The following is a 14,158-nucleotide window of genomic DNA, read 5'->3' as shown; positions in this document are numbered from 1 at the left end:
AAAGGCTATGCTGTCTTTATATCTACACATAGTGAGCTTGTACTGTACAAACACAATGGACTGTGCAACATCACATTTACGCAAACAAAACACATTTGGCTAAACAATTATTATCTATGGACTGATTGAATAAATAAGTTTTAATTTTCTTAATGTTTAAATATAAGCTATTTAAACGTCCCTTCTTAAGGAATACCTTTAATGGACAGCTGTTCTTCAAACTGCATTATGTCCTACAGATGTGCCCAAGGAGAAGTATCCTAACCTTAGACTACAGGACCATGCTACATGTGCCCTGTGTTGATGGTAAATCTGCAGTCAGTGTAGTTACTGGAGTAATTTGAGCATTTATAAGGCTATTGTCTAATGTTTTGTGAAGTCTGCAGTTAGCTCTTTTATTCTTGATAAAAATAAAATACAATAAGAGGCTGGATGTTACTGAATGGGCATTGAAAACAAAGATTTATATTAAGATCTGTGTCCACCCTGGTTTCTGCTGTCGGCACGCCGGGTTGTTGTGACGCGGTGCATTCTGGGAGTAGGTGAGCATCAAATATGGCGACCTCCACGGGAAAAGATGGAAAGGCTGACGGTGCCTCTAATGTGGATCTTTTACTGCACCCTGAGCTGTTGTCTCAAGACTTTATGCAGCTACTCTTAAGTGAGGTAAGTTAATGTTTCTAGAGGAACGCGGAAAGTCCCATTTAATGCGGATGTTAAGGAGGGAAGCGGCCGTAATGTTAGCAGCATACCGGCTAACGTTCAGCATAGCTGTGTGTTTATATTAGCTGTTGCGTCAGCTTCATATCAGACGTTGCAAAGTGAGCTAACAGGTCTTTCTGTCTGAATCAGAAACATGTTAGTACCAAAGACTGTGAGAGTCGGGACCAGCTCACAGAGCTGTACCTCAGGCATGTCATCCCGCTGCCGCAGAGGACCCTGCCCAACAACCGCTGGGGCAAGAGGATGGAGAAGAGCCGAGGGAGACAGACACCGGCCGGTCACAGGACAGACAGGTAGCTCTACTGGAGGACATTACCTTGTTTTCATGGGCAGTAAGTTTGCCCCATTGTGCTGTCATCACTTAGTACATCACTCTGTGTTTTGGTCAGCCAGTGTACCATAACTGATGGGGAAAATACAAACTGAAGCCCAGTTCTATCTTTGTATTGCAATGTGGTCACCCCAGTCTCTCATAGGCTAGTTTAATATAACAGTGCCGTTTTAAGATTGGCAGTCCAGCAGGTTAGACCCGTCTGGTTAACAGTGGTGGTGTCTATTTTCAGACAAACCAGACACCTTCATAGTGTTTGTCCAGCCACACCCGATAATTACCTAAAGTGATAGTTGGGGTCTTTTGATGTGGGGATGTACAAGGTACTTATCCCCGGTCAGTACAGTGCTCTGCTTCCTGTCGGTGCTAGGCGCCGTGTCTCCACACAGGCGTAGAGCTGACGGTCATCTACTGCAGGTAATACACTGATAAGTAATACACTAGCGATAAGTTTCTCATACAGTCCCACATCAAAAGACCCAACTATCACTTTAAATTGAATTTCAACAGCTCACAATAATGCATTGTTTATCAGTGTATAATTATATAGTTATAGTAGATGCAAAATATTTTTTTGTCAATCAACTAATTGTTTTAGTTCTATTTGTCTTGGGTAGTTAAATTTGTAAGAAAACCTGATATTTTATAAGGTCTTCACATATTTTGAATTCACATACTTAATATGTGAAGTCAGTACTAAAACTGTCTATATATATTTGCAGAAAAGTACCATATTTCCCCCTGAAATGTGAGGGAGTAGAACTATAAAGTGGAATGAAAATACAAAAATGTAATGTGTTGATATACCAACTGGGGAAATATTGGATTCTCTATCACATCATTTTGTTCAGTGTTAACAACTGATTATTGTTGTCGTTGTTGTTTGATCATTTCCAGCTCCAGTAACGACCACCATAGGAAAAGGCCTCTGATTGTGTTTGATGGCAGTTCCTCTCACTCTGCCCCGCTAAAAGTAAAGAAACCAGAGGGATCCAACGTGCCGACAGGAATCACTGACAGGTTAAAACCTCCCCCTGTTGCAAACCTGTCCAACCCCATTCGCAAGTTGTCTGCAAACACATCTTCCACCTCTTCATCCATTAATCGCAGCAACGACACAGACACAAACCTGAAACGGGGAGCAAACAGCTCGGTAGGAACTCTTAGTTATGTCAACTCAATAATACACAAATTTACTGTGTGATTCAAGGAAAATGTGCACAATTATCAACTTTGTTCTGTGTTTCTTGTATTTAATTGTATCGTTTGCATAGTGATCGGGAGGGAAATCATGTAAGACAAACACTGAAACAGTACTTTCACAATACAGGTGATTATTTGATATCTAATATATTGAAAGAGAACCACAATCACTGTGTAAATGAAGATGAAAACAAACCCCTAAGATATCAAAGAAAAGGTGTTTTTGTGAATCAAACCAGTATTTGCAAACAAACACTTACAAATGCCAATGGATCAGCAAAAACATTGTTAAGACATCATATGTTACATTGACCACTTTTGTAATACTTGTAAATGTTCTTGTTTTCCATCTCTTCAGGAGTCAGTGAGTTCTCCAGAGGTAAAGAAAAAGATCCAGCATGTGACATGGCCCTGACCTCTGACCCCTGACAGGAACTGACGGGAGCTCAGGCTCTGAAGGACAGACCACTCCCCTCCCACAACATGTTGTTGCCCACTGCCTGTGTTCTCCCCATCATACTACATCACAAGAGGGAACAGAAAACCCTTTAACCTGTGTGTCGAGGCCACCTCACAGCTCTTGACAAGAAGGTGTGGTGCTGTGGAGGTCATCCTGCTTTTCAAGTCACAAGCTTCCATGTTGCTTCCCACAACCTCAAGTGGCCTTACCATCAGTAATCAGCAACTCCTCCGCTCCCATGGAGACCTTCTACAGGACATAACAACACAACATTTTTTTTTTTCCTGAAATACCCTCCGATCTAATTAGGGTTGTTGGTATACCTTGTCTGTGCATGAGTTGGTTTTGGTAAGATGGCCTCCAGTGCTGTGAGAGCCTGTGGACTGGATTTTGTTTAAAAGGCATCTATTTTTTTTGTTGTGGTTTTGAAGTCCTTTAACTTCCCAGTAGTGTTCCTTATCTATTCAAATCTGAACCTTCAAATTTTGGCCATAATATGTATATTTTAAAGTAGAGCTGCCTGACACGCAGTTTTTCCTACAGAATGGCTGTGTGCTTCTGGCGGGCCATCGGTATTTGACGACCTGAGAATGAGTCAATTGTTGTTCACCAGACGAGCTTTACTAGTTTGCCCACATTACATAGTGTTGCTTTAATTGTCACTGGCTTTCTCTCTCCTCTCTGTATCTCTTGTTTCTGTTTTCTCTCTACCAGCAATGTTATCTGCTTTTTTCATCAGCAGTAAATTTGTTATGAAGTCGCCCAAAAATCACACCTCGCGTTAGAATTTTTTTCACCCTTCACTCCGTTGTCATAACGGCAGGTTAGCTGCGTGTGGAGGGAGCTTGTTAATTATGTAGCTGATCAAAACCACCAAACGAAATCTCAACAACCAGGTACACTTACAAGTTTGTACAAAACAACAGCCCGACCAAGTAAAACGTGTGGGAAACACTGATATGGACACCCATAACCGATAATTACCTGCTTCTCATGGCCAATACCAATACGATAACTGAATTTCTAACCTGTAATTTATGCGGACCTGAGGGTTAGAAAGACTGAGATGTGATGAGCAAAGATGGATGATTTCATATTTCATAGCTCGAATAAGAAGTGTTGTGTTGAAGACCTGTAGACTTTTTCCCTCATTTGAACATGACCGAGGGAACTACTCACAACAGACAGGATAAAATGTGCACTTCGGCTGAATTTGCACAAAATGAGGCAATGCGGCACCTTCCCACAAGATTGTTTTTGTGCTTTGGAATGTATTGACCATGACGCAATCAGAAATTAACATTTTATTTCTCTGATTCACTGCTTTGTTCTCATTAATGTCGCTCCTTCTCTTCATTCATTCATGCTGCTCTGTGTAGTGTTTTAGTACTCGAGATTGGTCTTGGTCTCGAGACCGGTCTCAAGACCATTTTTTGAGGTTCTTGGTCTTGTCTTGGAATCGAGGGCATTTTTACTCGGCCCTGTCTCAGTCTCAGACAGGGCGGACTCTGGTGTTTTGAATGAGACCGGTCAAGACCACCGCTGATGGGCTTTTTGTCCATGCCTTACTGATAAGAGTGAAAAAGGACCCTCTCAAAAACAGCTAATAACTTCAAATCATTGGTAGTGTAAAGATTTCCCCCAGCTGCAGCTGCTACCTGCCCGGTGTCAGTGTGAGAGTGACTGACACGTCCCCCTGCACACGTAAATAAAAAGAAAACTCACATTTTGATGTTTTGTTATGATTTTCCTTTGATATATATGGTCTTGGTCTTGTCTCGGTCTCGACCTCCAAATGTCTTGGCCTTGTCTCAGTCTCGGTAATGTCTTGGTCTCGGTCGGTGCGGTCTTGACTACAACACTAGCTCTGTGTCACTCAAGCCTAGTTTATGCTTCTGCGTCGTGGTGACGGCGTAGTTACGTCGTCGACCCTACGCCGTCATTGAGCATTCGAAGTTCTGCGTCGAGGGAACGCGTTGTTCTGCAATTCACCGCCAACTGGTGTTGTTATACTGTTGACCGGAAAAGCAACTGCCGGAAATGACGTTCTGAGCGGACCAATCACTGTCCTTGCCGTTCGCGTCTCGACACGTCGACGCGTAGTCAGGATTTTTTGGAGGCGCACGTCAGGCTACGGCGCAGGGTCAGCGTAGGGGTCTGCGTCGACGACGTAGCTACGCCGCGACGCAGAAGCATAAATCAGGCTTCAGTCTCTCTCAATAAGCCAACTTTGAATACTGTTTCTACAAACGGCTACCGACAAATCCTGCATAGTATGCCTCTAAATGAAGGTTTAATAATAGTAAAATTGCATCATCTTGTACCTCTGAGCTCAAATCTTCGAACACTTTCGCCACTATATGCTTTGACTGTCAGCAAATCTCTATGTGTGGGGGTTGAGGGAGTGGAGGGCATCAGCGCTGTAACATACATTGCTTTGTTTACTAACAGCTAAGTGGGAGTGTCCATTTTAAAAACCTGGGAGCACAGATGGAGTCGCTCTTTAAGAGTTTGTAATTGGTGGTTCTGTGACTTGACTGGACAGACTGATTTTCTAGAAAGTGCCATAGACTCTCATTGAGACTGTGATTGTCAAAATGACGGACATATCTAAGAGGTATTGCAAACACGTTATGAGGCAAATAATAGTGAATATTTGATAAAATATTCAGTTTTTCTCTGGTATACCTTAAAAAAAAACAAAAAAAAACACAGATCATGTTGAACTTAATGCGGAAATTTTGAAACAGTAGTAGGTGTCGATTTGTTCTCCACTGAGTAAACCTCAGCACTGTTTTCAGATTGTTCAGGGTTTTTTAAATATTAATGTAAAATTACATGGAAATGGCCATTATACTGCTTAATAGCCATTTTGACACACAGGAAGCAAATATTTGAATATCAGCTAGACCAAGAAAAATGTCTTTTTGAAAGTATATTTATTTTGAATTGTGGCCAGTTGACTTTGCAGTTAGTTTGAAGTGGATGTAATCAGAGTTCATCAAAAACACACAGAAACAAGATTTACCAAGCATTTTGAATCCATTGTCATTTTTGTACCAACAGTTTTTAAATAAATTATGTCAATACAATGAATCAGTTTTGTCGATTTAATTACAGTAGAGAAGTCAGAAGCTTTGTGATCCATGTCTGATATCCTGGTATTGTAACATAAACGGTACCAAACACATTCTTAAACTAATATTGTTGTAAGAAATGAGGGAAATCTAAAGTCCTCTTCAGGAAACAATCTTCAGTAACTTTAATATCAAGATTGTGTGCATTTTCTCCTCCAAATTTGGCAATGGAAACATTTTTTTAGATGAAGTTCAAGTAAAGTTATCCATTATAAGAGTAAAGACGCAGTTTCAGTAAACTAATTGAATAGATTAAACTTTATTGTCCAGCTGAGGCAGGAAAATGGCCTTTGGTAAGAGCAGATCTCGTTGACAAAACCTCTACTAAAACCGCTACTCACTTCATCAAGCTAATCCATGCACACAGCAGTGATTATTATTACACTTCACGTCTATATTAATACTGTAAATTTATTTCACAATGCTTCATACAGTGTCTGTCTGAAAACATGTTGCTGTTTCATAAGCAAATCTCTTTACATTCATGCCAAAAGTTATTTTATTAGTAATTACTCTTTTCTCAGAGTGAACATTTAACTTAAATAAACTTTCTAAATTCAAATAACACTGTTATTAGTCTCTGTTTCATGGCATACAACAATGTACATTCATAGCAATGCTAGTTGTAAAGATGCTGTGCTCTGGTAGTATTTATTTATTTATTTATTTATTTCATTCCTCTGTCATTACATGGTTATCAGATCAGATGTATCTGACGCCCTCAGACGAATCAGATGTCCTTGCCGCACTCCGGGCACAGGATGTCATCACGTTCAGTCAGGAAGCCACGACCGACCAGGGACACGGAGCACTTCTTACAGTTGAAGCAGTCGTTGTGCCACTGGCGCTCCTCAAAGGAAATGTACTTGCTTCCTCCAAGACCTGGAAGAGAAGAAGAAGTACGATTCAAAATAACTATAAACAATCCTGTCGACTCATAGGAAGAATGATAATTTGATTAGTTATGATTACCACTGATGGGGGTGGTGCAGGAAGCACACTTCTTGGCATAAAGGTTGCAGAAGCAGTTGAGACAATAGGCAAAGTCATCTCTAGAGGTAAACCTCTGGCCAGTCAGCTGCTGCTTGCAGCTGGTGCACAGGAAGCAGTCCTTGTGCCAGGGCTGGTCATGATAGGTCACCCCGCCTGTGGTGATGGGCTGATAGCAGGGAGCAAGACAGCAATGACATATTGTCACACATCTTTCTTGCACATACAGGACGTGTAATCATGCTTCTCTGAGTTAAGATGGAGAAAAATACAGTTATACTTTAAAAACCAGCTACTTTTGAGAGTCGCGTCTTACCTTCTTACAGTGCACACACTGCATGGCAAACTGCTTCTCATAGCAGGGCACACAGAAGTTGTGGTTGTCCTTAGGGATGAAGCTCTTGGTGCCAATAGGCTGCTGGCATCTCTGGCAGGTGAAACAGGTCTCATGCCAGCTGTTCCCCTTGTGCTCCATCTTCCTGGAGCCTTCAGAGAAACATAAATGAAGGGAGTGAATGGAGAAAAAGTCGTGAAATATTCACGTCAAGAACTTTTGGTCCAATTTATGGAAAAACTTGAGCTTAACTTCATTGTTCCTTAATAACAGCTACAGAAATAAAAGGCTTGTCCTGGATGTTAGGACTGTTAGGCGTGTGGCTCTATGCTTCTCTGTGCACTGATGTTCTACTTTCAAAATACACATGAGCAAAGAGTACATACCCAGTACCTTCTGTGATACCTCCAGGTGAGCTGCGTTATTCTAATTACAGTATGAGGAGTTTCTAGCTTGCTCTTCATCTCCCCTTGATATTTGCTGTTACTGGTGGTAAGGCTGTTCCAAATTTAGAGGTCATGTATCTTGTGCTTTTTCCACCTGAACAATATTGTTTTAAAGAAATCACCATTAAAGGAAACTCATTATTTAATGTCAATCAGGAGATTGCATATTTACATGATGCTATAGGAGCAGATGACAAACAATCACCATTGGTCCCCTGGTTGCTGGCTGCAGGACAGGTCATTAACACCGCCTCTCACTTATAAGCAGATGGGCCAATTTGAAAAATCAACATGCATGTCAAATGAATTTGAGTTAACTTTTCTGATGAGTTTGGTTTTAATGAGTTATTTGATGCTATCTGATCACCACTGGTTTACTGTGCATACAATATATGATATATTTGCCAGCATCTAAATGTAAGATAGTTTGTGTGTTTGACTCTCACGTACTGCAATATCTTGGTTGGTGAAGCGTGGACATTTTTGTGAACAGTTGTATTAATATACATGATAATAACAGTCTAGCTCAGGGTGACGAGGATAAGGTTGAGCAGCAAGTGAGCACTTTTAAGTGTTATCGACTTTAATGTCCAACATGTAGGATCATCATAATGAAATATATTCATGACTATGTTTTCAGTATTGTATTATCAACGTAAGTAGGAATGAATGTTATTCTTAACTTCAGAATGAGCCATGTTTCTACAGCAGCCCAGAGTCAACAAACCAGACACTAGCTCCAGAGAGAGCTAGTTTTAGCAGCTATTGCTAGATGCCACTTAATCCTACACACTGGACCTTTAACTTAGACACGTCGCCCTCTACCTACCTGGCATGATGGTTTTCTTGCAGTCATGGCACTTGGAGGAGTACTCATTGGAGTAGCACTCAGTGCAGAGCAGCTGTTCATCCTTGGTGGAGAAGGGCTTGTCCACCAGTGAGCGCTTGCACTGGAAGCACTTGAAACAGTCCTCGTGCCAGTGACGGTCCTTGTAGGACAGATCCTTGAGAAGAAGAACAGCAGATTGAAAGTGATACACCGCAAATACTACAAGGCTTACCTGAGTATTGGCTTACATTTTAGTGAAAAATATCTAATTACACTTGATGTTTCACACATGTTTCACATGTTGTTGGCAGATTTTAACTTTATTATCAGCAAGAAGCAATTCTCTTTTTAAAAATGAAGTATGTCATGGATCATTTGTACATTTGTTTGTGACATCACTTACCCTGGAGTTGCAGCCAATGGGCTTCTTGCACTCCTCACAGGTGTTGGAGTACAGGCTCTCGTAGCATTTCACACAGTAGGGATTCTCCTCTCTCAGGACATACTTCTTCCCAAACAGGGACTCCTTGCAGTAGTGGCAGTCGTAGCGCTCGGTCATCTTGACCTGGAGTCACTCAGCTGAGAGAGCGAAGAGGACAAAGAGACACAGAAAGAAAGAGGAGGTGAGGTAGAATTTCACATGAATAACAGCATTCACTGGAAGATGAAAGACTATTTTCCATATTCTATCGCCTTAATGACATTAGGTTTGTTAGACAGTTAGGTCTCTTTGCTGCAGCATGTAGACATTTCTTAGAGATTGTAAATTCCCAGAAATGAATGCCTTCTAGGAAGAGTTCGATATCAAGACCCTTCACATTACAGCCTTTTTCCATGTTGCATTTCTCCACCTTCATCTCTCCCTCCCATCTCTCGGCAGTCCTTCATTTTGTTCTCGGCGTAGGAGAAGGTGACAGATGAGGAGGTTATAAATAACCCCTATCAGTCCTGCTTAGAGACAGTCAACTTTTGCCCCGGTGCATACCAACGCTCGTCATGCACACTGTACAACGACCCATCCATCACCTCACGTCCAGCTGTCAGCACCCGAGCACAGTATCCCTTGTCATCCTGTGTGTGTGTGTGCGTGTGTGTGTGTAAATGAGCGAATGTGTGTCTCAGTGTGTAAGTGGGTTTGAATGGCACTTGTAATAATGGCTGCTCACAATCTGCAGCTGTTTGTGGTGCGTCTGTTAAGCCCTCTGGTTATCCCACCTGTGCTTAAATACTCTTACTCTCTGTTGACGGAGGATAGTGTAGGCTGTATGTTTCAGTGTATGTGTGTGTCTTTGTTAGCCTTATAGAGAAGATAAGATGGTCACTCACACGCATACTCTTTTATTCTTCTTACTATATGTCCCTTTATTCCTCAGCGAAGCTTTAACCATATTAAATACTTTTCCCCTATAAATTCCCCTCTGACACTGCTTAAGTCTTTTCTGCATTTCTTAATTTCTTGCCTTCCTGTTTTTAGTTTATCCTCAATAATTCCTGTTATTTTGCTGTTTTATCAGACTGTCAGAACTTTATCTATGTATGATCACTATGTAAGCCCACCTCAGTGTTCAAACATAATCTCTGTGAGTGATTTGTGATGTTCCCCACACTCAAAAGGTTATCGTCTTTTATTTGGCTGAATGAAACTGAGACGTTTAATCTGCCTGTCCTTTCTGCTCCGAGTTATTGTCAGCCCCCTCCCACATTCCCTCATTGTCTGTCTCCCGCCATGACTCACCTAGCTTATGTAAGGATTTATCTGACTCCTAAAAATAAAAAAAGGATAATCTGAACTGCCACAAATAAAACCTTGAGCTATCCAGACATGTCAGGCAGCTGTTTCCCAGCTTCTGGGGGTCCCTTTGATGCGGCCCCATCTGGGAGTCTCACGGTGCAAATCGCTTGATGCCAAACTGAGCTACAGCCCGGTCTATCCCGAGAAAGTTCCAGTAGGTGTCACCCAGACCATCAGATATCTGGATTAAAAGTGGAGCCAGATTCTTACTCGATTTTTGGGCTGATGGCGATGCCACATTTTTTGCAATAATCCCTCAAATGTGGTTATGAAACACATGTGACCAAGACATTTAACAGAGGTATTTTACAGTTTAACAAAAGATTTTATTGTCTAAAATGACAGAAATGCACTAAAACAGTAAACTTCACGAGGAATTTAATAATTATAAATCATCCCAAGCTTATTTTTTTCATTATTATCTGAATTTAATATCAGCGTATCAAGCAACATATATGCTGAAACTGATTTATCTGTGACATGTAACATTTGGGCTTTTATTTGCTTAAATTTGCAGTTATTTCACTATTCTTCGCAAGTAAGTCTAGTTTTTTAGTCAGGCTGAACACCTAACATCTGCAACTCTTTAACGGCACTTCCAGAAAGGTTAAAAATGTTATCCTACCATCTAAACTGCAACCGCAAGCCATAAACAACTACTCTCTGACAGTGAGACCTCTACACAGCTTTTTTACATCCGTTTTCTACTCTTCCAAATCAGCTGTTTTCCGGAAATTCTTGGTCAATTCAATAAGTAAAACACAAGCAATAGCCTTGTAAGTGGATAATGGACTTAAATGTTGAATCAAATTAAGCTCTCAGTTGAGAATGCTCCTGTCAGACCCCGTCCAAACTCAAACTAAATGCAAAATTAAACGTTTTCAGTAACCCCTTTCACCAACTGTTGAATCACAAGCTACTGTACATACAGTAGATAATACTGATCTACTATTGAGAGATCTAGCAGGGACTTTTCTGCACTTTGAAAGTGTGACTACAAGATTTATACTAAACCATACTATACTGTGAAGTGGGTCAGATGCTGTAAAACCACAAAAAAAGCAAAAGAACAGACCACTTTGCCAAGTCACTACTGTGTAATAAAAAGCGAGGAGCAGACATCTCTATCAACACACACAGTTTTTTCTGGAGTGTGAGATGAGAAGTGGGGGGAAAAGAAGGGTGGAAATGAGCTCTGAGCTGACAGCTTTTTGGAGGAAAATAGAAAATAAAATGATTTAATGAAAGAAGGAAGTCAGGCACCGTCTCTGAGACAGAAAGTGCTGAGCGAGGAAGGAGGTGGTTAAGTAGTGAAGGTACTGTGCAGGTGGAAAGAGGGAGAACATGAGCAGACGGGTGGGGAGGCAGGCGCACAGTGAGCAGCTGTGCCCCGGAGGATGGAAGACACGGTGGATAAAGACCAGTGAAATGGGTGGAAAGATGGACGCGGGAATGGATGGAGAGTGGAGCAGCTGAACAGAGTCGGGTCTTACCTTCCTATCTGAGGAGTGTGTGCCTGTGCGGAGTCTGGGGCAGACTGAGAGAGGAGGCTGCGGGAGAGCTGAAGTTACTCCTGATTGCATTACTCCACCCATCAGGGGCTAATTGAAAGCAGGGGAGGGGCAACTGCAGGGGGGTAGCCAGCAAGGGGGCAGGGAGTCTTTTTTGAGATGATCTATAAATACAGCGGTGCTTCACAGAGATAACCCCAAGGCCCCCTTTCACTTGCTCATTCAGTCACCAGCAAGACCGTGAAGCCTTTTAAGGTCACTCAGTTGTTCACTCTCTCACTTACATTTCACTTCATCCTTCTAATATTTGTGTTTCTCCCCACAACAGCCTGATCATATCATCCCTCCCTATCTCACTTCCTGGAGGAAAGAAGGTCATTCTTCTCATTTACTGTGTTCATTTAATCAGAGTTATCTGCGGTTATCATTATCATAATATTACACACAAACCAGTGGTGGAAAGCACATTTAATCAAGTGTACAATTTAGAGGCACTTGTACTTTTTACTCCACTACATTCATTTGACAACTTTAGTGACTACTGTTTAATAAAAGAAAATATAATCAACTAATGAATTATCATTATAATGTGTATGTGATAGTTATTTATACACATATATACTGTTCATAAACACATTTGTGCCAGGGGTGAATGGAAACAGCAGTAACATGGTGATGATAATGTGGTTGTCATCCTCAATTAAAAGTTTGACATCTGGGAAACACCATCCATCACCTTTGACTGCGTGTGAGCACCAAGCATTGATGTAAGTCTAAAACAGTCCACCTTGTTCCACTGAACACTGAACACTGAACATGGTCCGTCCATCTCTGATTTCCAGCTGTTTGGCCACCTTTGCCAGCTTTGTCATCAAAGTTATACCTAACATTCTGCGTTAAAATGTCAGAAAACAACTATAGACATCTATATTTCGTTGAGTTGTGTACTTTTTCTTTCTAATGATGTTCAAACCCAGGAAAATCTGTAATTTTGTCTAGCAAACACGGTATATTTTATTTGGTCACCTGTCACTATAACTTTTGGGTGAGCGTTGCAAAGTCGGGGAATGTGACTAAACATAACATGAATTAACATATATTTAATTATAATCCTGTTATATAATACTACTTACTTATTCAAAATTAGCCATTCTGCACAATGAGAAGTTTTATTGTTAAGTATATTGTAATACTTAAATGCATGACATTAACTTGTAACAGAGTTCTTGCTACTTTTACTTAAATACAATCTGAGTACTTCCTCCACCTCTGACACACACACACACACACACACACACACACACACACACACACACACACACACACACACACACACAAACACACAAACACACAATGCACACTGTTACCAAAATGCCAGAATCTTCCTATAGACTGATGCATGATGGAAAGGATGCCAAGGGTCAAATGTCAAAAATTGTTGTCCTGCGAGATTTTGTCCCTATATATGTCTCATCTGTCTCTACCTCCCTGTATTTTACTCACAAGGGAATACGCATTCAAGCCCAGACCTCCAACGTGTCGGGTACAGTGTCCAGGCCCCGTAATGACAGACACCTATATCGTTTCTAAGAAAATTCTGGCACTATTTTCTGCAGCCCCACACTCTCTTGTTCACACACCACCCTCGTCCATCAACCCCACGCTCTTCCTAATTCTCTCTCTCTCTCTCTGTCTGTCTGAAGCAGGTTTTCCTGACCCGGTGCTCCCTGGACACTCTCCAGTTAGAAAATGCGTCACTAGATTCAAGGGCTCTATTTATAGACAGCCATAAAGAGAAGGGTGCATCACACAGTGTTGTGTTTGTGCTGTGTTTCCATGTGCATGCATGTATTCATGTTTGTATGAGTTGCATCATGTATAAAAAAGAGATCTTTTCAGGCAGGCACCTGTAACTCGATCCTCGATTGATACGGTGTATCATTCATTCATGAACTCTTGGTTCGCAACTTTATCGAGTGAACAGTACTAACTCTGTTATTACTGCTTAGCAGTGGCAGCTGGTGAAATTTTTTTTTTTTAGTAAAAATAATTTGAAAGATGAGCTATAACCAGTAGGATGCGCCAAAGCCCCCGACCGGTGCATCACACCTGTCTATTAAAATAAATGAAAATGAAGATACTCTGCTTGGAACAGTATTATTTGTCTGATATGGTTTTTCCACAACAAAAGGAATAATTACCACGTTAAAATGACCCCACAAGTTTTGCAAACATTCCCAGAGCCCTGCTTATCAAACCTAACACTCTTCATTTACTATCATAAATGACAAGAAGAACACCAGAAAAAAATGACATTCAAGAACCTGGAAACAGCAAATGTTTGATATTTTAGCTCAAAAAATGACTAAAATGACTTAAAACAAGTCAGCACTGATTTCTTC

General features: G+C 41.1%; 2 protein-coding genes across 3 annotated transcripts; one reads left to right on the top strand and one right to left on the bottom strand.

Annotated features, from left to right (window-relative positions):
* Positions 1 to 555: 555 nt before the first annotated feature.
* On the top strand, positions 556 to 6,358 carry cUnh2orf49 (chromosome Un C2orf49 homolog; the record flags this gene model as incomplete). Its single annotated transcript, XM_084362586.1, has 4 exons — positions 556 to 666; positions 853 to 1,016; positions 1,952 to 2,207; positions 2,616 to 6,358. 4 exons carry the CDS (start codon positions 556 to 558, stop codon positions 2,670 to 2,672), a joined length of 588 nt encoding a protein of 195 aa, XP_084218712.1. The 3' UTR covers positions 2,673 to 6,358.
* A 141-nt stretch (positions 6,359 to 6,499) lies between these two features.
* On the bottom strand, positions 6,500 to 11,799 carry LOC311262836 (four and a half LIM domains protein 2). 2 transcript variants are annotated; one of them, XM_084362584.1, is made up of 6 exons: positions 11,739 to 11,799; positions 8,857 to 9,032; positions 8,454 to 8,628; positions 7,161 to 7,330; positions 6,827 to 7,013; positions 6,500 to 6,736 (listed from the first exon to the last, which is right to left on the bottom strand). In XM_084362584.1, the coding sequence occupies exons 2-6, from the start codon at positions 9,010 to 9,012 to the stop codon at positions 6,585 to 6,587; spliced, it is 840 nt and encodes a 279-aa protein (XP_084218710.1). In that variant the 5' UTR covers positions 9,013 to 9,032; positions 11,739 to 11,799; the 3' UTR covers positions 6,500 to 6,584. The 2 variants fall into 2 exon arrangements, with proteins under 2 accessions (XP_084218710.1, XP_084218711.1); XM_084362585.1 differs by lacking the exon at positions 11,739 to 11,799 and adding an exon at positions 9,305 to 9,359.
* Between the last annotated feature and the right edge of the window lie 2,359 nt (positions 11,800 to 14,158).

This window comes from Pagrus pagrus (assembly GCF_965226575.1).
Source record: "Pagrus pagrus genome assembly, chromosome: 9".
NCBI lineage: Eukaryota > Metazoa > Chordata > Actinopteri > Spariformes > Sparidae > Pagrus > Pagrus pagrus.
The sequence above is the reverse complement of the archived record's forward strand: the minus strand, read 5'-3'. Positions and strand labels throughout refer to the sequence as shown.